Consider the following 23766-nt stretch of genomic DNA (forward strand, 5'->3'; position numbering starts at 1 on the left):
CAGGTTAAGAACGGATCTCCGGAATGAATTAAGTACTTAACCCGAGGTACCACTGTATCTGCAAAAGCCTGCAAGCTGTATATATTTACAGCCAGAATTGCTGAGCCTTATCTTCTGCAACAGTAAACTATCTGAATCTTTCTCTGCTTTTGTGTGGTGCCTGTTACTGGGAGCAACTTCCACTGTGTGGGTATCTCACCTGAGATTCCTGCCAAAATTGCATTCTACTACTGGAAAGAATTAGTTATAGCTACCCAATGTTGATTTTTGTTTTTATTGCCTGACCATGTGCTTTTGGACACTTCATGAGCAAAACACCAAGGTGTTTTTAAAAGCAAAACACCAAGGTGTGCACACAGCTATCTGTGCACATGCCCTGTCATTACTTAATAGGCATAACAGAATCAACTAATTAGAAGGCAGGGACAAACACGGAAGGGAATAAACAGTAAAGACAGTGGAATACTCCAGTCTAATTAGAATGTGGGGGTTGGGGGAGAGAAGCTAAATAATGTCCAAATGTAGACGAGCTCCAAACGAAGGCTTGTCCCATCAGAAGAAATCAGAAGACTGACAGCAATGTTTTTCAAAATCTCAAAATTGCAGCTTTAAAAAGTTGCAGCTCTGGTTGACCCTCCCTCCCTCTTTCTTTCTTTCTTTCTTTCTTTCTTTCTTTCTTTCTTTCTCAGTAATTAACTTCCCCCTCCACCTTTTCCCAAAAAACCAACAATAAAATAGAATATTTTACTTCAAGGATGCCGCTGAAGTTTTGTTTGAAGTGAAGAGTTCTGCCATCACAAAAAGTTTGAGATGCACTGATTTAAAGTTTCTTTCCTTTTTTCTTTTAAAAAAAGAACATCTGGATTTTAACTCATTTACATTTGTGTTTTATTGCAAATATATGCTGCAACAGGTTCTTGAGACAGTACTAGTGAAATTAGGGGAAGATTTATTCTGCTTTATTAGTTGTTCTGCAAATGCTACCACATTACTGATGTCTGGAGGGACTACAGTGCATATATACCGTATTTTTTGCTCTATAAGATGCACCAGACCATAAGACGCACCTAGTTATTGGAGGAGGAAAACAAGAAAAAAAATATTCTGAATCTCAGAAGCCAGAACAGCAAGAGGGATCGATGCGCAGTGAAAGCAGCAATCCCTCTTGCTGTTCTGGCTTCTGTGATAGCTGCGCAGCCTGCATTCGCTCCATAAGACACACACACATTTCCCCTTACTTTTTAGGAGGGAAAAAGTGAGTCTTATAGAGCAAAAAATACGGTATATATATATATATATATATCCAGAACATTTGAAGTTTGAAAAGTTATGGGATTTAAGCAGGAAGTTACAGGATGTGCTGGTTAGAAATAAAGCAGTATAACCACTATAAAACTTTTTCAGCTACAATTAATATTGTAAGTGGGATTGTGTATAACCACCCTGAAAGAACCAGCAGCACAAATAATCATCAATGTGTAATAAAAAAAACTTCTGGTAGGACCCTTGTCCATTGTACCCAATGTGTGTACTCAAAAATAAGTTCTTATCATTAAGTATGGTTACCAGGAAAGAAATCCTAGAGTCTAATGTTTACTAGACTCACTGGGATATATTTGTGAGTAAACCCGAATGGGATTTGGCTATAAATTATCTAAAATCCTAGGCCTGGCTCAACATGTTTATCACTTGATGACTGCAACGTCGAGCAATGTGCCACCACAAACCAAACATTCATATCACCTCACATCACTGCGTGTGTGAATCAGCCATAGCGTGGCTTTCCCCCACCCCCAGCCCCAAAGAGCAGGTCGGGGCTGGTAGGGGAAGCCCGGGTCCCCCCCCCCCAGCCCCACATTCACTCCATAAGACGCACAGACATTTCCCCTTAGATTTTAAGAGGGGGAAAGTGCGTCTTATGGAGCAAAAAATAAGGTATTTCCTCTCTGAAAATTGCCTCTCCCCCAAAGAAGTAAAAAAGAAAACCCAGGCAAATCTCCCTTTTATCCGTTGGGATGAAACACAGAGTGGGGGGGGTGTACACACAGTTTTGAAAATACAAATTGCTAGGAAAGAAAGGGTTAAACAAATTCTCTCCACCCCCCCCATTGCTTTACATAATAAGAAAGTAAGTGGGGGGATTTATCACATGAAATTCCTCCCTGAGTAAGCCATAAGTTAAGAACCTGGCACATTTATCAGACAGGAGGGGGCTGTGTGCCTTAAACCCTGTTTTGCCTGCTTAACCCGACACCTGAATCTCCCACTCCCCTAATCCATAGCTGTCAATGTTTCCCTTTTTTTAAGGGTAATTCCCTTATTCCGAAAAGGATTCCTTGCAAGAAAAGGGAAAAGTTGACAGCTATTCCCTAATCCATGACTATCACTTATACCAGGGGTCAGCAAACTTTTTCAGCAGGGGGCCGGTCCACTGTCCCTCAGACCTTGTGGGGGGCCAGACTATATTTTGAAAAAGAATGAATTCCTATGGCCCACAAATGTGTGCTTTAAATAAAAGCACACATTCTACTCATGTAAAAACACCTGGCCGGCCCCACAAATAACCCAGAGAGGCATTTTAAATAAAAGGACACATTCTACTCATGTAAAAACATGCTGATTCCCGGACCGTCCGCGGGCCAGATTTAGAAGGCAAATGGGCCGGATCCGACCCTGGGGCCTTAGTTTGCCTACCCATGACTTATACTGCTGCCCATTCAGTTAATGCCTACGTTTTTTCAAGGTTAGACCCTTCTGCATCCTGTAATGTATTTGAGCTCCCAGCTAACTATCAAAAACATTTGCTTAATGCTTTTCCATTGAGGAATTCATCCTTGCATAGCTCAGAAATGAATGTACCCCAGAAGTCTTTACATCACAATTGTTGCATCTATTTTTCTTTTCTTATTGTGTGTCTCTCTCCCCCCCCCCCCCCATGCCAGCAATATATTTAAGCGGAAATGAAAAAGCATAATTCACAGGATGTATTTTTTAAAAAAGAACCCAGGGACACAAACATCAATAAATCTGCTACCTTTTGTTTTCAGGTAATGGCTGATTCCTCTATAGAAATGTAATCTGAGCCAACATAGCAGCGTAACAAAAACAAGGATAATGACTTACTTGGTATCATGTGGAACAGCAAGCCAGCATTTCAGCAGACTTTTTGTCCAGTTTCATGAAACCTATTCCCAATTAAAGCAACTCAATTATATCAAATCAACACTTTAGGCCCTCGTCCAACTGAATTCCCATTGACAGTAACAGATGATATTCATAACTAACATATTGCCCTGGTTTTAATGGGACATGGCTTTGTTCTCCTAAGCAGCTGACGAAATGGTGAAGCTCTCTCAGGTGGGAAGCCACTTGGTGAAATTCTCCTCCATTCCATGAAGGCTGCTGCTAAAATTAGGCTAACAAGAGCACCAGGTGTGCGGGGTTGAGTTCCATTGCAATCACAGGTGGGGAAGGGAAGTCTAACCTTTCTTGTCCCAGCTGTGGTCCCAATGTAAAGTGTGTGAGTGTGTGCATAAATGCACAATTTAAGGGAGTCGGCAGGAAGACCCCTGCCATACTTTCCAATGACACATTTAGCATCAGTTTGGCACTAACTTCTAGAGTGTTAATGTCACATTTACTAAAACGCCAATGACTCTGCTATGCTGTGGCACACGAAATTTAAAACGCCACTCTGAAGCTGTGGCAGCAGCCGACAGCAACATCTCTCCAAAGGGCACTTATCTGTCTGTACAATTATCCACCTTTTATACTCGTTTCCACTTTTCTCTGAAAGTTTAATTGACCCCAATCTGCAGTGACTGCAGAAGCCTGGAACTTCTGTTTCTCCCCGCTACTTAAGCATTGACAAATGAGGCTGTGTTTTGCAAGTGGCTTCCTCCAGGTCTAGCCCACTGGTCTCATGAACATTTACGGAGCTCCTTCGTTTCCACTGTGCAATTAAGCTTCAGTCCTAATCAAATAAGGGACGTGGGTGGCACTGTGGGTTAAACCACAGAGCCTAGGACTTGCCGATCTGAAGGTCGGCGGTTCGAATCCCCGTGACGGGGTGAGCTCCTGTTGCTCAGTCCCTGCTCCTGCCAATCTAGCAGTTTTAAAGCACATCAAAGTGCAAGTAGATAAATAGGTACCGCTCTGGTGGGAAGGTAAACGGCGTTTCCGTGCACTGCTTTGGTTTCGCCAGAAGCGGCTTAGTCATGCTGGCCACATGACCCGGAAGCTGTATGCCGGCTCCCTCGGCCAATAAAGCGAGATGAGCGCTGCAACCCCAGAGTGGGTCACAACTGGACCTAATGGTCAGGGGTCCCTTTACCTTTACCTTTACCTAATCAAGTATATATACGTGCAAGGAAGTCCCGCCACACAGGTCAGTGGAGCTTATTTCCAAGTTTGAAGGACCACAATCAAGTGCTGAGTTAAGACAAGCTGAGGCCCAATGATTTCAGTGACTGAGAGCTAATCTGCATATAATGCACAATCACATAGTAAAAAATGCTCCCGGGCTGTACCATTTCAGATTGCAAGTAGGGGAATCACATGTCTGAATGTTGCCTCATATTTAAAAATCCCCACATAGAGAGAGTTGGCATGTCAGATAGAAGGTTCCAGCTTAGCCATCTTCTCCATGTGCTAGCTTCTTGAGTACCAAGAGGTTGTTTCATAGCACAGCACTATTACCTGTCACCCCTGGTATATAGCACAGCATGGTACGCACCAGGAGCAGGTTCACTAAATGATGTATATACACTGGCTCTTATTCTCTGAGGCCAAACTACACATTACACTTAATGTGTAGCCTGCAGCTAAGTATGGGTTTATGTCTCACTCAAAAGAAAGTGCAGAGGACATGATCTAGTTTGGGCCAGCAATGTGTGGGGAGGGGAGGTTTCCCCAGCTTAGCCCTCTCCCACCCCACCAAAAAAAGAGAAACTTATCTTTCTCTCTCTCTCTCTCTCTGTGTGTTTTTTTTTAAAGGCCCTATTTTAAAAAAGTTTCATTGGGGCATAGATAGGGGATGAGGATTAAAACTTCTCTCCACATGAACTGTGATACCAATTCAGATTCCGCCCCATAACTTTTAAGTAAGAAAAGATCACATACGAAGCTGCCATCTGGATATTAGATGTAATTCATGCAGAGAATCTAAGGTGTTAGGACTGGAGTGCAAGTCATTTGTGGGCTGCAAATTTCAGTAAATACATTAATATGCATCTCTAAATTTAAATAATTATTATGCACAGCACAGTGAATATTAAGATGTTCTAAATTAAAAATTAAAGGCTTTGTAGAATATGCACAATTCAAATATTTCTCATTTGCATTTGAAAATTAAATCTCCCTTTTCTGATTACAAAGGAAGGAGCAAGAACCGCTGTTCAGTATTCAAGAGGCTCACAAACTCCAGTTTTCAAGTCATGATAAACAGCCTGTGAAAATTTGCTAGAACCTGCCATGCAAGCTCAATGTCACAGGTAATCCATTTTTTAAACAGACAAGTTTATGCTCCACTAATTTGTAACTTAAAAATTTGTTCCAGAAAGAACTGATTAAGTGGGTTTCCAATTTGCTTCCAACAAAATGCAAATTGGTCACTGCAAATTATTTTCCTCAGAAGAACAGAGTTCTAAATGCTACTATGCAAATCTATATCGCTGTCATTCTTTCAAGGTCCAGTTCCTAAAGTTTGGAGAAGCAGGATCAGTCTGTTTATAATATATATTCTTCCAATGTTGTTGTTGTTTAGTCGTTTAGTTGTGTTCGACTCTTCATGACCGCATGGACCAGAGCACGCCAGGCACTCCTGTCTTCCACGGCCTCCCACAGTTTGTTTAGACTCATGTTTGTAGCTTCGAGAACACTGTCCAACCATCTCGTCCTCTGTCGTCCCCTTCTCCTTGTGCCCTCCATCTTTCCCAACATCAGGGTCTTTTCCAGGGCGTCTTCTCTTCTCATGAGGTGGCCAAAGTCTTGGAGCCTCAGCTTCAGGATCTGTCCTTCCAGTGAGCACTCAGGGCTGATTTCCTTCAGAATGGAGAGGTTTGGAGACTTCCGGGTCGGCGCCATCGCCGAATGGCGGACTCCCTCCGAGCTCCGGAGGGAGCCGGCTTGGCAGGGGCTGGGTCCTACCGCACCGGCGATGCGGGGACCCTTAAAAACCACGGCCAGAGGAGGCCGTGGACATGGAGACTCGGCTGGCACCGTTAGCGCTCTCCCGACTCGTGAAGGAGCCTTTTTAAAGGCTACGGATCGGGTGCCGGGGAGAAGCGTGGTGCTTTGAGTTCTCTGCTATCCCTGCCGAGCGCAGCCGCATGCCATCCGGCGGAGAGCGCTGACTTCTTCCATTGAAAATTCGGCTCTAAAGAAGAACCCGTGAGTAATTGGAATATGGACTAAAAAAAAAAAGGGATAAATTTTTAAAATTCGGAGCGAACGGGGGAGGCGGAAAAAAGGAAGTCAGCCCACCCCTAAATTGTAGAAGAGCCAAAACAAAGGACTGGACAACTAAGATCGAGTGTAACTTTATCTTGCCGAATCAGCAACTTCGCGAGGGAAAATTATAAGATTGAGCTGGAGGAGAAAAGTGGAATTGTTTTTTTAAAAAAGCAATCCCCCCCCCGGAATCCCTGGAGCGATTCGTGAAACTGCCTGGAGAAAAGCGATGGAGGTTTTGACAGCTGTCAAAGAGCTGTCAAAAAGGAAGATTAAAATAGAGATTTTGTCATGAGGACTTTGCCGGTTATATTTGTTATAAATTGAATATAAACTGTTTTAAATATCGGTTAACAAGCTACTTGGACTGGTGGATGTGATTCTGGAAGGGAACTTTGCTACTGTAATCCACCTAGAGGAGCCAAGGGATATTGCATGTGTTTTTGACAGGAAACTTGAACAGTTGAATGGAACTTTTAATCTCCTGGGAAACTGCAGGAATGGAACATTATTTTGTCTACAGAGGTCTACACACTACAGGAAACAATGGAACTACTTGTTGGAAAATGAAAGGAACATGATGCAATGTTTTGCTCCATGAATAACAAGCCTCTGCAGAGACACTAGAAACTTTTGGAAAAAGAACATTTCTGTGGGAGAACAGAGAAATAAAAAGGAGGAGAATGATTGACAAGAACAAGGAAATAACAAGAACTGGACAGAACTGGGGGAACATTTGGGATATTCAGGTTTGACAAGCTTATGGATACAAAATTGGAGTTTTTACTCCTGGAAATAAAAACCTGGATAGAAGAAATGGGCCCCTTTTTTGATAGACTCCTTCTACGATTGGACATCCGTAATTAAAGACTGGCAAAGAACCTGAGGGACATAGTGTAATGTGGGAACTCCAGGAAGATATTAGAAGTAGAGGGATAGGTGAAACGCAAAGGGGAAAGAGGGGAGGGAAAATTGGAATCCAAAGGCTGTAAAATCACTATTCATATTTATCTTATTTCCATCTGTACTATGTTTGAAAGGGGGAAACTCGTGGAAGGGTATAGATCGATCTTAGGGGATGGGAATTTGGATAAATTGGGTTATTGATGATGAGTGTAATTTGGGGATAAGAACTTGTTGAATTTAATTGCTTATTTGGAAGATTTGGAACACAAGAGGGGGTAGGGAGGGGAAGTCCTAGTTATTGGCAAAAAGTTTATAGATTGGATTTAATTTGTTTTGATTTGTTTTAATTTGGAAAACCTTAATAAAAATTATTATAAAAAAAACAAAACAGAATGGAGAGGTTTGATCTTCTTGCAGTCCATGGGACTCTCAAGAGTCTCCTCCAGCACCATAATTCAAAAGCATCAATTCTTGGGCGATCAGCCTTCTTTATGGATTCTTCCAATAGTGTCATAAAATATTAACATTATAGACTAGGATCATTCTCCCAGAACAGTTTAAGAACTAACCCCCTGAGAAAATGGGAGAAGACTAAAACTGGGTAATCGGCACCCCCATTACTATGAAGCAGATCCACACCATACATTTAAAGCACATCCAACACACATTTAAACCCTATCACTTCCCCCAGCGAATCCTGAGAATTGTAGTTTGTTAAGGGTGCTGAGAAAGCGTGTTCTCCATAATAGAGAGCACGTGTTGCGGTGGGGGCCAAATAGGCCACCCCACTGTCGTTGGGCAAATTGGCCACATGCTGTGATTGGGCAAGGAGTGTTGCTGGGGAGAATGTTATGTTGCTAAAGTGTGGGAGGGGTCAGAGGTCTGAAATACAGGGCAGGCAGCCTGGGGCCTTCTCTTGGGCTGCGTGCACCGGATCACCCGCCCACCCTCCCTGAAAAAGGGGGGGTTCGTTGTCCTCTGACCTTGCTATGCCTATCATGGGGTCGTCTGCCTTGGGGCAGGGGCCTGGTAGGAATTTTGTCCATTTGGCTGATTGGCTGTTGCCATTTGGTTTTTGCCTACTGCGTAGCAAATCGTCACAACTTGTAAGGTTGGCGGTTAGGCATTGGTTAAAATTGGTTGGTGGAGGGGTAAGTGCCTACTCCTCCAATGGTGGTGCTGAAAGGGAATTCCGTTAAAGGAATCCAGGGGCTTGCCATCCCTTTTGTCCTAGTCCCTGGCATTAGACTTGGGCCGTGCAAGCCCCAGGGAGCATGAGGGTGAGAGATGGGGGACTGATGTCCAGCTTCATTTCTCCCCAATATGGTTCTCCCTGACTGGCTTCCGCTGGAATCCGGAAGTCAGTTCTGTCCCTGGGGCAAGGACAGATAGTCGTAACCAAGGCCTAAGCAACCACTCACGTGTGTGTATTTAAATAAAGATGTGGCCAAATTCATGCCAAAAACATGTGTGAAGTGTGAGTTATTGGGGTGGCCTGGGGGACCTCGACGCGCAACTATAGCTCTGTGTGGGGAAGACCACAGTCCTCAGGATTCATTGGGAAAAACACTTGTTTTACATGTGCTCTGGATGTGCTTTAAAAGTTTGGTGCACATCTGCCCATTATCTACTGCTACAAACACTATTCTGACTGATCACAACAGGAGCTGTTTTTCTACACGTATGTTGCTCCTTTGGAGAGTTATGAATGGAGCGCCAACATCTTTGCTCTGGGCTATCTCAAAACTACAGTATATCCTAATGGTGAACTCATTCTCTAAATGTAATAATAACAACAACAATTTTTTTTTTTTTAGATTTCCCAGTTCAGAAAACCGGGCTCAGGGCAGCTCACAACAAATTCAAAACACTTAATTGATGCAACAAAAACAGCATAAAATACAGTATAAAATGTGAATAACAATAAATTCAGAATTCAAAAATCAATTTAGGGGGAAAATCCATCCAATAAACATTAGATGATCACCAGGGCTAGCTGGCTAAATTAGTCCTATTTGGGCCAGCGAGGAGACCAGGGGAGAATTAGCTGTGGGATCCCAGAGAGGGTAATCTTCATAAAAAGGGGGAGGGGGAGGGAAGGAAGGGGAATAAAAGATCAGGCTAAGTTCAAATTGAAAGCCAGGAGGAATAGTTCTGGCTTACAGGCCCTGCGGAAGGAAGTTAAATCCTGCAGGGCCCTGGTCTCATGGGACAGAGCATTCCACCAGGTTGGAGCCATCACTGAAAAGGCCTTGGCCCTGGTGGAGGATAATCTGACTTCCTTAGGGCCCAGGACCTCTATACTATGATTATTCATGGACCTTAAGGTCCTCTGCAGGGCATACCAGGAGAGGCGGTCCCGTAAATACGAGGGCCCTAAGACACAAAGGGCTTTAAAAGTCAAAACCAGCACCTTAAACCTGACCTGATATTCCACCGGGAGTCAGTGCAACTGGTAAAGCACTGGGTGAATATGCTCCCATGGCAGGGACCCCGTGAAGAGCCTCGCTACAGCATTCTGTAGCCAAAACAGCATCATCAATGCACATGAAGGAAGTATCTGCAGGCTTGGGAAAACACTACCGTATGCAAAATAACACACACACACACACACACACATCCCACACACCAAAAACAATTTAAGGGGGGGGGGGGCAGCATGATGAGGACTGTGCATGCTCAGAATCCACAGAACCCTGGCTGTTGAGAGGGGAAAACATGAAAATCAGAAGTAGAGTGTCCTGGAAGAATTCCAGAATAGGAACATCCCATGCCACAACTATTTTCTCACAGGTCCTACTTGTTCTAATCTAAAGTGTGATGGTGAAGTATTTACCCCACATCCCCAGAACAAACCAAAGACAATTTGACCCTGGAGTGAAGGGCCATATTTACGCTATTACTTCAATCAAACAGCCTCATTTACTAAGCTTTCGCCCATGTCAGGCTGGTGTGCCAGATGAACTCCTCTTTCTGGCATGGTCAGACCTGGCTATGGGGACGCATGCATGAGTTATATCACAGCTAGATTACCGTAATGTGCTCTATGTGGGGCTGCCCTTGAAAGCCCACCCCTGAGATTTCAACTGGTGCAGAGTCCCACTGCTAAAATTCTGACTGAGGCAAAGCAGGGGGGTATGAAGTGGGGGGCGGAGGGGGAGGGTTGCCCTGGGTGCCACTCGGGGTGTGTGTGTGTGTGACAAGATAGTCCCTACCTCCCTCCAGCTGTAGAGCAGCCGAGGGCGCACACAGTCAGTATGGGCGCCATTTGCGCAGCATCCATACAGACATCCATATGGGCTGCCTCTCGCACAGTGGCCGTATGGACTGCCACGCATGCACAGTCCGTAAGGGACGCTGCACATGCACACTCCGTATGGAAAACTGTATGGGTGGCACGCACAAGTGGCAGCCCATATGGAGTGCGCATGTGCGGCATCCCGTACGGAGTGCGCATGCATGGCAGCCAGTATGGTTGCCGCATGAGCAGTAGGCTGCCACACATGCGCACTCCGTATGGGATGCCACACATGCGCACTCCATATGGGCTGCCACTCGCGCATGCCATCCGTACAGTTGTCCACAGGAGTGTGCGCACTCCGTATGGATGTTGCACGTGTGTCACTGGGCAGTTTGTCACGCCCCTCGGCGTCCCGCCCCGGCTGCTAGAGAGGGTTCCTCCACTACTGAGGCCAAGTGCTGGGATCATGTGACCTCATTATTGCACAGGCTGCCCCTTCATTTCCAAACACAATTTATGGTGCTGGTTCTAAGTCTTTTACAGCTCGGGACCAAGGTACTTGTGGGACTTTCTCCTCCAATATGAATCTGCCCATTAAAGTCTACTGATGTAGCCCTCCTGCACATGCTTTCTGATGCACAGCTGGTGACAATGCACAAGAGGCAGGGCTGGTCCATGACGTTTTGCTGCTTGAGGCAAAACAGAAAATGGTGCCCCACTTGCCGCCCTTCTACTTCGAGGTACAAGATCTACGACAGAAGCCACAAACACAAAACTCATTCAAATTGTGTCCAAAAGGAAAATGTTACGCACGAGAGTTAGACAGGGTGCCAGCGTTTGTCCCCTGTTTCGCTTAGTAAATGAATAAATGCTTAAGTCAAGAAAGAACTTAGCATATGAAGTTGAATGTATGTATACACCAAAATCTTGAGGAAAAATTTCCTGAAGAAAGAAATTAAATATTGTAGCTTAAGCCAAGAAGGAATGTAACATATGGACTTGAATGTTTATAAATATATCAAAACCGTGAGAGAGAATTTACTGAAGAAGCTTGAGACTCTTCATGGGTGAAACAAACTTATCTTCATTGATATCTAACCCTTGAGCGCAACATCGCCGACACTTCATTTGATCAAACTTACCTTTGTTGATATCTACAGGAGCCTGGCTAAAGGAACTTTAAAGACTGAATTTTCCTTTTGGACACAATTTGAATGAGTTTTCTGTTTGTGGCTTCTGTAGTAGATCTTGTACCTTGTTCTCTCAATTTTTGGATTATTAATATAAGATTTACAATGTAGAATGGTTTGGTAGTGGCTACTTGAGGTACAGATCTGTCAACTCTCCCAGTTTCCCCAGCCTGCCACCTGAGGCAACTGCCTCATGGGCCCTGAAAAGAGGCATTTAAAAAATTTATGGTGGCTCCCCAATAACTCTTTACAGTGGTACCTTGATTCTCAAACTTAATCCGTTCCAGAAGTCCGTTCCAAACCCAAAGCGTTCCAAAACCAAGGCGCGCTTTCCCGAAGAAAGTAATGCAAAATGGATCAATCCGTCCCAGACTTTTACAAACAACCCCTAAAACAGCAATTCAGCATGGATTTTACTATCTAATGAGACCACTGATCCATAAAATGAAATCAATAAACAATGTACTGCAGTCACACAATCAGTCAACCAGTAGCTGAACTGGGTTCCACACAGTCACAAAAACAAACAAAAAAGTCGCAAAAACAAAAACGCAAAATAAATAGCAAAAACAGACAGACCTCAGCGTAACACTCAAAATAGAGCATGTTTGGCTTCCGAAAAAGGTTAGCAAACCAGAACACTTAATTCTGGGTTTGCAGCTTTTGGGTTCCAAGTTGTTCGAGTATCAAGGCGTTTGAGAACGAAGGTACCACTGTACTTCCATCCTGCTAGGAGCTAAACACTTTTTATTTACTGCTGCAATTGTAGAGAGGTTTGGTAGCAGTGTGGTCAAGATGACTTTAGCCACTACTGTATTATGGTTCTCCTCATCAGAGGAAACCTGTTAAGTTTTCAAGCCTTCCTCCAAACACAGTTCATAATCTACTTCTCCAACCATCTGCCAGCTTCATGAAAGGCATTGAGACCCGTTACTGCAGAATCCATCAAGTTAATTCAGTCTTGGAAATGGTATCTTCTCAAACACTCCAAGGTTGTAAAACAGATAACCAGCAGAAAGTTTAAATCAAGAGGTTGTTGTTGATTTAAATAAAGTTAGTAAAATTGTTTTTAAAATAAACCTGGCGATGCATGCAAATCTAACCATGAAATGGGAAAAGGGAAAAAAAAAACTTGCTTTGAATATCAGGAGATGTTGTTTTGGCAGTTGAACAAGGCAAGAGCTTCATAAGTCGCTCTTTAATGCTGTGTTTGGTACTGCTCTGGGTGTACAGGAAACCTAGAAGATACATGATCAGGGCTGTTAAAATCTCTTTAAAATAAACTTGCAGGCTGCACATCAAACATTTGCATATTGAGGGAGGTAGCACGGGGAGCAAGCAGGCAAACATTCCCAGTCGAGAAACACGGAGGACAACAAAATATCCACCTCTTTGCATTTATACCATGCCCCAGAGGCTTTTGTACAAATTATCTCTTTTTATAAGTGGATCATCGCAGAGAGCCAGATGTCTGGGTGTTTTTTTTAAAAAAGATTAAGTGACAAAATATTGACAGACACATCTGTAATTGCTTTAATTGCATTGTGATTCAAATATAAAACACTTTGTTGTCCCCCATGATGTTTTAAGCTCTACTGCTGAGTTCGCATCAAACTTTAGCACTTGTCATTCACACAGGAACTGTGATAACCAGCTGGTACTTTTGCCTTTCCTTGATATGAGCCTACTCTGGAGTTTTTTTCTGTATCATTGCAGAATTCTTGTTGGAGTTTTCATGTGCAGGCTAAGTCTTAATTGATCAGTTCAGTTGCTATAAAGATAACATGACCATGACTGAAACATGGGAGATTACTACCATGAAGAATGAGAAGGAAGTGGGAACTGTTACTATAATTTTATGGGGCAAGGCAGGCTGCCAGAGTTTGCCACGGGTTTCCAACCGCTATGACACATGCCTACAAGGTGCTTGTGAATGCACATATATCTAAAGTGACCTTCCTTGCTGCTGTCGTGCTCCTGGCCCCTCCTACTGCTTCTGAAAAAAACTTTCCAGTGCAGTTAATGGGAGGCTTTTTACAAATCCTAATTGTGGCATGCAGGGCTTTTTTTTTCAGCCAGAACTCACCAGACCTCAGTTCTGCACACCCTCCAACATTTCTCTGATGAAAATAGGGATGCCCTATTCCAGGGGTCAGCAAACTTTTCCAGCAGGGGGCCGGTCCACTGTCCCTCAGATCTTGTGGTGGGCCGGACTATATTTTTGGGGGGTGGGGGTGGGGAAATGAACGAATTCCTATGCCCCACAAATAAGCCAGAGATGCATTTTAAACAGATTCTACTCATGTAAAAACACCAGGCAGGCCCCACAAATAACCTAGAGATGCATTTTAAACAAAAGGGCACACTCTAATGTAAAAACACGCTGATTCCCAGACCGTCTGCGGGCCAGATTGAGAAGGCGATTGGGCCGCAGCCGGTGCCCAGACCTTAGTTTGCCTACCCATGCCCTATTCCATAATGATAATTTTACTATTTATACACCACACATCTTACTGGGTTACCCCAGCCACTCTGGGCAGCTTTCAACATATATAAAAGCATATAAAACATAAAACATTTTAAAAATAAGTAAATAAAAATCTCTATACAGGATTGCCTTCAGATAGCTTGGGGGTCAGATAACTCCATACCCTCCAACATTTTTCCAGGGACATCCTAAGGAAAAGTGGGACATTCCAGGATCAAATCAGAAACCGTGATGGCTTCTCTAAATCATTTGAAGATGGCTCACTAACGTTCTTTGCATAATGATGAGAAACCGAAAGAAAGTGATGGCAAGGGTGGGACAGTAAGTTAGGTTTTTGTTTTTGTTTTATTTAATATTTTAAAAGGTTTGCTTGATACTCCGTTGTGTTGTTGGCCCTGAATGGGGTGGGGGGCAGGTGATACTGACTAATGTCACATTGTGTCACAAGTTTGTATATATTTTCATATATTAAGGTAGAGGTAAAGGGACCCCTGACCACTGGGTCCAGTCGTGGCTGACTCTGGGGTTGCGGCACTCATCTCGCTTTATTGGCCGAGGGAGCCGGTGTACAGCTTCCAGGTCACGTGGCCAGCATGACTAAGCCGCTTTTGGCGAACCAGAGCAGCGCACAGAAACGCTGTTTACCTTCCCACCTATTTATCTACTTGCACTTTGATGTGCTTTTGAACTGCTAGGTGGGTAGGAGCAGGGACTGAGCAACGGGAGCTCACCCTGTCGCGGGGATTCGAACCGCGACCTTCTGATTGGCAAATCCTAGGCTCTGTGGTTTAACCCACAGCGCCACCCACATCCCTTTTTCATATCTTAGTTTACTTTAATCATTGTAGTAATGTGTTCTCGCCTCTTTTTTTCCTTACATCCAACTTACACCCCCCTCCTCTGGTCTGGCCTTGATAGTTTCCCCTCAGGCCAATATATTTAAGCAACATTGTTTTGGCAGGTGAATAACCCTTTAAATTGATAGGATTTTCAGTTCCCCTCCCCACAATGATAGTAGGAAACAGGATGAGAAATGCAACAATAAATGTTAATAGCTATTGTCATCGCCTCAATTAAACAGAGTTCAAGGGAATACACATTTCAGCAGCACACAGAAATGGGTTGCACAATTATAACAGCCTGGTTCGATAAGTTGTCATTCAGTTAGTTGTTTTTTCACAGCTGAAGAATGTTGTACCATTAAATATTGCCAGCATTCACGTGAAACCTGATTGGCTCACAAGCTAGTGAACAGGTTGCAGCTGGAGTAGAAGCTCGATTATTGCAAAAATTGTCACCATCCTAAGCACTAAGAAGAGATTGTAGCAGCTGCTGTTGTAGAAGCTATTACATAAGAAAATCAAAGGTTTCCTTTGATCACCCACAAAACTTTATTTGGGGAAAGACAGCATAAAACAGAACTCCTAAAACTAGCCTTTTGGCCAGTTATGTTTCCAAAATCCATAATTACCTTTTCTCAGAATATAAATCTGTCTTGCCTGTAAAACTCTGCTGTATCCGGAACCAAACACCATTTAACCTTACAATCCTTTTATAGCTAGTAGAGGAAAGAAGGGATATTTGCAATGTCACAGTATGGAGTATGTTTTACTAGATATTGCTAAGCAAGAGAAGGTGAGTGGTGATTTTGGTGGCAGCCATGCATTCTCATGAATTGCCTTGTGCTAGCAGAAGCAAAACACCAGAAAATAGAGAAACTTTGAGAGTTGAAGGCGGAACAAATATAAAAGCAAAAGGAGCACATTTATCTTGTGAGAACAGTGAGTCAATCCAAAATCTCAGTTATTCTATTTTCATGCCTCCAGTTTAGAATAATAGTGTAAACTGGTGGTCGTTTTTCATATTTTATGTTGTTTCTATCAAATAATCAAGGACACTGTTTCATTCAACAGTGCAGGAGAAAAGGATGATGTAACATGAATTATGAGACCAATGAGTAATCAAAGTAGTAGCGGTTAGTTCTTTTATTTCAGGGCAAAACACATCTCTCGGTTGCACACACAACTGTCTTTTTTCCTTCTGCACCCTTTGCCCTCTTCCATTTCATCCTTTCCATTTGTTTGCTCGGTGAAAGCATTTGAACAGACATCATGCTCCATAATTTACAGTCCCTTTCTCCTTCTATGCCACTGCTTTGAATTATGGCATCTTAGACCACATCTGCAAAAGAATACTGGACCCAGTAGAAAACTAATGTTCCTTTGGAATCATTGTGTCTCCTGTGAATTGGATAAGCATTATAAAATAGCTACTGATGATTGAAGCAGTGAGGGAAAGAAAGCTATTTTTGATATGAACATTTTTGTGCATGAAAATTGGTCAATACTTCACATATTTCCAGCAAGTTTCAAGTCTGAATTCTCTAGTTTGTAGAAGGTTACCTCTTTCTTCTACAGCCTTATGAAATCTGGGGTGCGTTAAGGCTGCCCCTCTTTTCAGCTGCGAAGTAATTGTTGGTGAAAATAATAATTTCATAAAATTATGTCATTTTGATGATTCCATTTGTTTTGAACCTATGGCCTACCTAAATTGAAAAAGCCTGTGCCTGCCTACCTTTTATTGTACAGAGCTAGCTGCTTTTACTTTACACAGTGAATGTACATTCCAGAAAACTGAAAAGAAAACGTTTTCTCCCTAGCAGAGAGCGCGTGTTACGGTGGGGGATAAAAGCCATCCCATTGTTGCTGGACGGATTTGTGGAGGGACCCAGGCAATGTATTGGTTAATCGGGTCACTGGGGAGAACTACTTGTTGCCAATTTTGAAGGAGGGGTCAGAGGTTTTAAATACTGGTCGCCCAACTTTGAGCGTTCTCTTGGCTGCTTGCACCAGATCACCCGCCCACCCTCCCTGTATTGGGGGGGGGGGTTGTTCACTTGACCTTGCTCTGCCTGTCATGGGGTCGTCTGCCTTGAGGCAGGGGCCTGGTAGGAATTTGTCCATTTGGCTGATTGGCTGGTGCCATTTGGTTTTGCCTACTGCGTAGCAAATCGTCACAACTTGTAAGGTTGGCGGTTAGGCATTGGTTCAAATTGGTTGGTGGAGGGGTAAGTGCCTACCCCTCCAATGGTGGTGCAGAAAGGGAATTCCGTTAAAGGAATCCAGGGGCTTGCCATCCCTTTTGTCCTAGTCCCTGGCATCAGACTTGGGCCGTGCAAGCCACCAGGAGCATGAGGGTGAGAAGTGAGGGACTGAGGCCCAGCCTCATTTTCTCCGCAAAATTTGTTTCCCTGACTGGCTGCCGCTGGAATCCGGAAGCCAGTTCTGTCCCTGAGCAAGGACAGATAGTCGGAACCAATGCCTAAGCAACCACTCACTTGGGTGTATTTAAATAAAGTTGTGGCCAAAATCGTGCCAAAAACCCAAACCAAAATTGATGTGTGAAGTGTGAGTTATTGGGAGGTGGCTTGGGGACCCCGACACGCAATAGACTGTTAGACTCTATGGTGACCGTTGTATGCATGAAAAGAGAATCGGCTCTGCATGGCAATTGAGATAAATATTGGATATTATTGGGAGACATTTAATGAAAAGGAAAATTAGTCAAAGTCTTAATAAAGAAAGACACTGTAAAATTGTTGTATGTGATCACATAGTTACATGATGAGCTAAAAGATTTGGTTCCGGAAGATGACTTTGGATTGCAACAATTAAGACTGCTGTGATTCTTTGGTGAATAGAAATGCCATGTGTCATCTGGAAGAGTATAAAAACATTGCTTTGGATGTGGTTTCCTGTAGCCTCCTCCTTATTTTTGAGGCTGCCCCTATGCACATTAAATTTCAATAAAGTCCTATCTTTTTCACTCGGATGCTACTTCTGTGAGGGTAACCGCTAGTCTAGGAACAATGAGCATAGCCAATATTTATGTTGCGGGGTCAGGGTTTATGTAGCGGGGGCAGAACCGAGCCATCTGTGATGGAATTGGTCATTTAGTTAAGTATTTTTTATTTATTTACTTGATGGGAGGGGCAGCTGTTATATGACAAATATGCCCATAATCAAATGAATTGTCATTCAGTTATCAGATCAAGGATAGGTAGTAATACGCAAATATGTCAGTTTTGATTTCTCTCACTTTTTCATCTTCTTCAACCTTAAATTCAGTTCTCTACATTTCTACATCAGCTTGCAGATATATTTTTTAACAGAAGTCCTCATGAAAATCCATCACCATTTTTTGTGATTTTCTCCTACTGTACATATTTTCACAGAAACAATTCCCCCTAATATATTGGGTTGTTGTAGGTGTTAATATTAATTAATGTTCACTTTTAGCTACTTAACTCTGAATTTTGTGCACAATACTTGGCTGGAGAACTGCATTGCAAAATTCAGATAAGCACAAATTTCGAAGGATAACTGTTTCAGTTCACATAGTTTTGGGAAATGGGAAATGTGTAAGTAATTTTTATCTTGTGAACGCTTACAGAATGAATGTAGTTGATCAAGGGAGTCATGGACTCAAAAGGTTGAAAACCTCTGATCAAGAAAAGACAACTGGAAATCATTTATGTATGCAACAACAGCAGCAATAATTCTACTAGCACAAGCTTGGAAGACAGAGGAAACCCCAAACAAAAGAACAATGGCAAGAGAAACTCATGGAATATGCAGAATTAGCAAAATTAACAGATAACTTACATGAAAGGGACAACAAAGACTTTAAAAGAAAATGGGAACCATTTACAATGTATATGAAGAGACAACATGAAGAGTTGGACTCATTGGTGGGGTTTGAGTAAACATTCACAAATGTAAATAATAATAATAATGATAATAATAATAATAATAATAATAATAATAAGTAATAAAAGATGTATTAGGAATTAATTGGGGAAATAATACGCAGGATGAGTAAATTGAAAATAAAACAAAGTGGAAGTATGAGGGAAGTCCAGGAGAGGGGGGCAGGAAATAATGGAAAATTGTTAGAGAGATATTTCATAAAGGATGTATATATTGAAAAACCAATAAAAACTAGAAAAAGGGGGGGGAACCCTCTGATGTACAGTGGTACCTTGGGTTACATATGCTTCAGGTTACATACGCTTCAGGTTACACACTCCGCTAACCCAGAAATAGTACTTCAGGTTAAGAACTTTGCTTCAGGATGAGAACAGAAATCAGGCTTCAGCGGCACAGCGGCAGCAGGAGGCCCCATTAGCTAAAGTGGTGCTTCAGGTTAAGAACAGTTTCAGGTTAAGAACGGACCTCCGGAACGAATTAAGTACTTAACCCAAGGTACCACTGTATAGGATTTAACCACCAGTCTAATTCACCCAAACAACAAAGTAGAGTCAGTTCCTCTGTAGTTCTTCCTCCACTGCCCACATCAAGAGTTTACTTGGGGGGAAAGAACTCAGCTGCCCTAAACAGATCCTTGGAAACTGAACAGTACTAATTCTCAAAGAAGCTACTTCCTTGGGCTTAATTTCACTAAAGCAGCATCTGCCAAGGAATGGATCACACCAGAATTAACAGCACTCAAGTAGAGAGAGGAAGTCCAACTGTCCAATTCCCATACCACATCATTTTAAATCCTATCCAATTGCTCTGGTGTGGCACTATGTCAAGAACATTGAGGAAGGATATGTTGTTGTTGTTGTTGTTAAATATATGAACTACCTTACACCAAAGTCTCCTGGAGACTGGCTCTGCATATATTTTGTGGCCCACACTGAGAATTCCAATCAGATTCAGTGGTACCTCTAGTTATGGACTCAATCCGTTCCGGGGTGCCTTTCGCACCCTAAAAAGTCCACAACTAGAGCACCGCTTCTGTGCACGCGCATGGCACAATAGAACATTTCTGTGCATGTGTGAAGCACGCAGAACACTTCTGTGCGCGGTGAAACCCAAAAGTATACAGTTCCGGGTTTGCTGCGTTTGCAAGCGGAAAGGACACAACATGAACCTAACACAATACGAGATATGACTATACTGTTTTTGAAACTTAAAATTTATGAAATAATAAATCTCTTTGTATTCACTTTGAAACATGAAAAAACAAACACCTGTATCCTGAAACCTTCATATTATGAGCAAAATAATTGAATGCCTAGCCTGTTGCATCTCAAGCCCCAAATATCCATTTTCTTCTGTCTTGGAATGTCTTTTTTAATAAAAAAAACTATTTTATTAGAAGTACCTGTTATCATCTCACCACAACAAAAGTTAAATGTATTCATGGTGTTATCTTAACTCTGGAAATTGCTTTTTAATGCCAGCATTGTTCAAAAGCATTCCAAGAAAGCATTTAATCTGTTGGGTGCTCGTGAATGGTATTGCAGAAGCTGGAAAATATTAATTGACAACAATAACAAAAAGTGTTATATCATTGTATACAGTAAGCCACAGGAAAAATTGATTTAACCATTGTATTCAAGAACTGGGAAACAGCTCTCATCTTATGAAGTTTGTGTTAGCTGATGTGACCATTTGTGTGTGGATGCATGTGTATAAGCCAAATACAACAGTAATTCAAAACAGCTGTGGTCTAAACTACAGAGCCTAGGGCTTGCCAATCAGAAGGTCAGGAGTTTGAATCCACACAATGGGGTGAGTTCCCGTTGCTTGGTCCCAGCTTCTGCCAACCTAGCAGTTCTAAAGCACTTCAAACTGCAAGTAGATAAATAGGTACCACTCTGGCGGGAAGGTAAACAGCATTTCCGTGTGCTGCTCTGGTTTCGCCAGAAGCGGCTTAGTCATTGGCCACATCACCCGAAAAAACTGTCTGCGGACAAATGTCGACTCCCTCGGCCAGTAAAGCGAGTTGAGCACCGTAACCCCAGAGTTGTCCATGACTGGACTTAACTGTCCCCTACACTTTTTTTTTTTAAGGGTGGGAAAACGCATTTGGGAGGTAGCCCAACTGACAATAATGAAATTAAGAAAAAGTCAGTGTTTTTTTTGTTTTGGTAGAATGCTGTCCATTTTCTAAATTGTAGAACATTAGCATTAAAAAATGAGGTTGTTTTTCAGTACAGTGGTACCTCGGGTTAAGTACTTAATTCGTTCCGGAGGTCTGATCTTAACCTGAAGCTGTTCTTAACCTGAAGCACCACTTTAGCTGCAGCCGCACCACCAGAACACGATTTCTGTTCTCATCCTGAAGCAAAGTTATTAACCTGAAGCATTATTTCTGGGTTAGCGGAGTCTGTAACCTGAAGTGTATGTAACCCGAGGTACCACTGTATTCTAAACCCATATATGAAAACTTGCAGTTTAATCATTGTATAACCTATTCTGTAAGTGTTTCAACCTGCCTTTCGGGGAGGGGGTAGGAATCAAATCTGTATTGCCAGATACAGTTGGAAGGCCATCCAATCCAACCCCTTCTCAACTAAAACATCCATGACAGATGGCCCCCCAACCTCTGCTTAAAAACCTCCAAGGAGTCCACAACTCCCAAGGGAGACCATTACACTGTCAAACAGCTCTTACTGTCAGAAAGTTTTCCCATATGTTTAGGTGGAATCTCCTTTTTTGTAACTTGTAACTGAGTACCAATAGGTGTGGCTCTGTGTGTTCAGATGTTCTCAGCAGCTAAGAATGAACTAGCTGTCTACAAGTCTGGAAAAATAAAAAAGGTTTTAAACTCTCTTTATTGAGAGCATACTATAAATGGAGAATACCTCTCTAGTCACCAGCACCTGCCTCAAATATCCATCTGAATATTGAAAACAATTGGTATATGAACATTAGTAACGATTCTGTGAAATCTGTTTTCAGCCCAATATGATTCAAAAAATATAATGCAACCTTTATAAATTGCTTTCGAAGTTTAGAGTGTTCTGAACATTTCATATGTCTACTCTTACTGTTCCTTAAAACAGTCCTAATCATGCAACTTTCATAGAGTTCCACTCCTATAATTCACCCAAGTGAGGAAAAAATGGCGCCAATCATTATTCTGAAATAACAAATAAGCCTACTTGTTTTAATATCAGCAAGATTGTTAGCTGCTTCACTGAGCTGAATTAATAAATTCCGTGGATAAAGAAACCCACATTCTCTAATTAGAAAACGAGAGCCTGTTTGATTTGGAATGCTGTCCTGAGATACTGCTACCATCCATCACGGTCAGTATGTAATTATTACAAATTATTTTAGAATTCAAAGAACGTCAAAATTGATTTCTGCATTAAAGATCTCATGGGCAGAGTGCAAATGCATCCACGTGAAAAAATTCTGAAGTGCTAAATCCAGCTTGTGTAAAATCAACATCTCTGTACAGATTTATTTATTTACTTATTTGTGTATTGGGCCATTTACGAAGAGCCTTATGTTTCTTACTTTCTCCCCAATTTCTCATTATCATGGTAGAATAAGATCTGGGAGTTGGATCCACCACTGACAACCACCCAAATAATACATCTGTGAAGGGGAACCACTGGTCCTGGGATCAGGAAAGATTACGAGAAGTTATTACGACAACAATAAACCAGGTTGATTTATTTATTCAAATCGACATATCCGGGGGGTTTGAACACAGGGCTAGATTTCTACTGTTTTATGTAAAGTCTGTAGCTTTATGGTTTTAGCTTGCATTGTGATGCCAGATTTGATATTCTGTACCTTTATTTTTTCTTAAAAGGTACAGGGACCCCTGACCATTAGGTCCAGTCGCGGATGACTCTAGGGTTGCACATTCATCTCGCTCAATAGGCCAAGGGAGTCGGCGTTTGTCTGCAGACAGCTTCTGGGTCACGTGGCCAGCATGACTAAGCCACTTCTGGTGAACCAGAGCAGCACACGGAAATGCCGTTTACCTTCCCGCCAGAGTGGTACCTATTTATCTACTTGCACTTTGACGTGCTTTCGAACTGCTAGGTTGGCAGGAGCAGGGACTGAGCAATGGGAGCTCACCCCGTCATGGGGATTCGAATCACCAACCTTCTGATCGGCAAGCCCTTTAAATTTTCTTACACTGTCCTTAATTAATTGTTATTTGACACATCTGTGTATAACGTTTTAAGTTCTATACATCTGTTTTATCAGTATCAGTTAGCTACACTGGTTAGTGAGCTCTGATCCACAAGTATTACATTTACCTTTATGGATATCCTATCAAAATTATTTGGTATGTATTCCTCATTCCTCATTTATTATTTATTCATTATTTACATGCAGGTTGCTCAGTATTATTTTTGTTGTCATTCATTGTATGTAATATATTTGATTTCATCATCAGCTGACGAAGTTTAACCTTCAAAACAGTTGATTCAATCCGGACATACTGTTCTCTTCTGCTTGTTTGCTGGTTCTATTGAATTCTTCATGTTGGAACACCCACCACCAAAATATTTTTGGACATCATCCATTGAAAGGCTTGCGACGAGGTGTTCCCTCCCAGCAATTCATTATGCTGACTACTTCTTGGTTATGGACTGATCTATCTATCTATCTATTATTTTGAAGTTGAAGACTTGTAAATTTTGGATGACATTCTAACCACTAATAATCATA

General features: G+C 42.3%; 1 protein-coding gene across 15 annotated transcripts in view; it reads right to left on the reverse strand.

Moving 5' to 3' along the window:
• The window catches only part of KCNIP4 (potassium voltage-gated channel interacting protein 4), a 396014-nt gene that overhangs the window by 41584 nt on the left and 330664 nt on the right, over positions 1 to 23766 (reverse strand). The window contains exon 2 of one of the 15 annotated variants that reach the window (XM_083755078.1): positions 12920 to 13025. The exons of 12 other annotated variants lie outside the window; for them this stretch is intronic. In XM_083755078.1, coding sequence (XP_083611204.1) covers positions 12920 to 13025 — 106 coding nt within the window. Of the gene's footprint in view, positions 1 to 3123; positions 3410 to 12919; positions 13026 to 23766 lie in introns of those variants that run through there. 2 more of the 15 variants (XM_083755077.1, XM_083755071.1) reach the window with 2 other exon arrangements.

Source organism: Podarcis gaigeae (assembly GCF_964106915.1).
Source record: "Podarcis gaigeae genome assembly, chromosome: 9".
In the NCBI taxonomy this organism is placed as follows: domain Eukaryota; kingdom Metazoa; phylum Chordata; class Lepidosauria; order Squamata; family Lacertidae; genus Podarcis; species Podarcis gaigeae.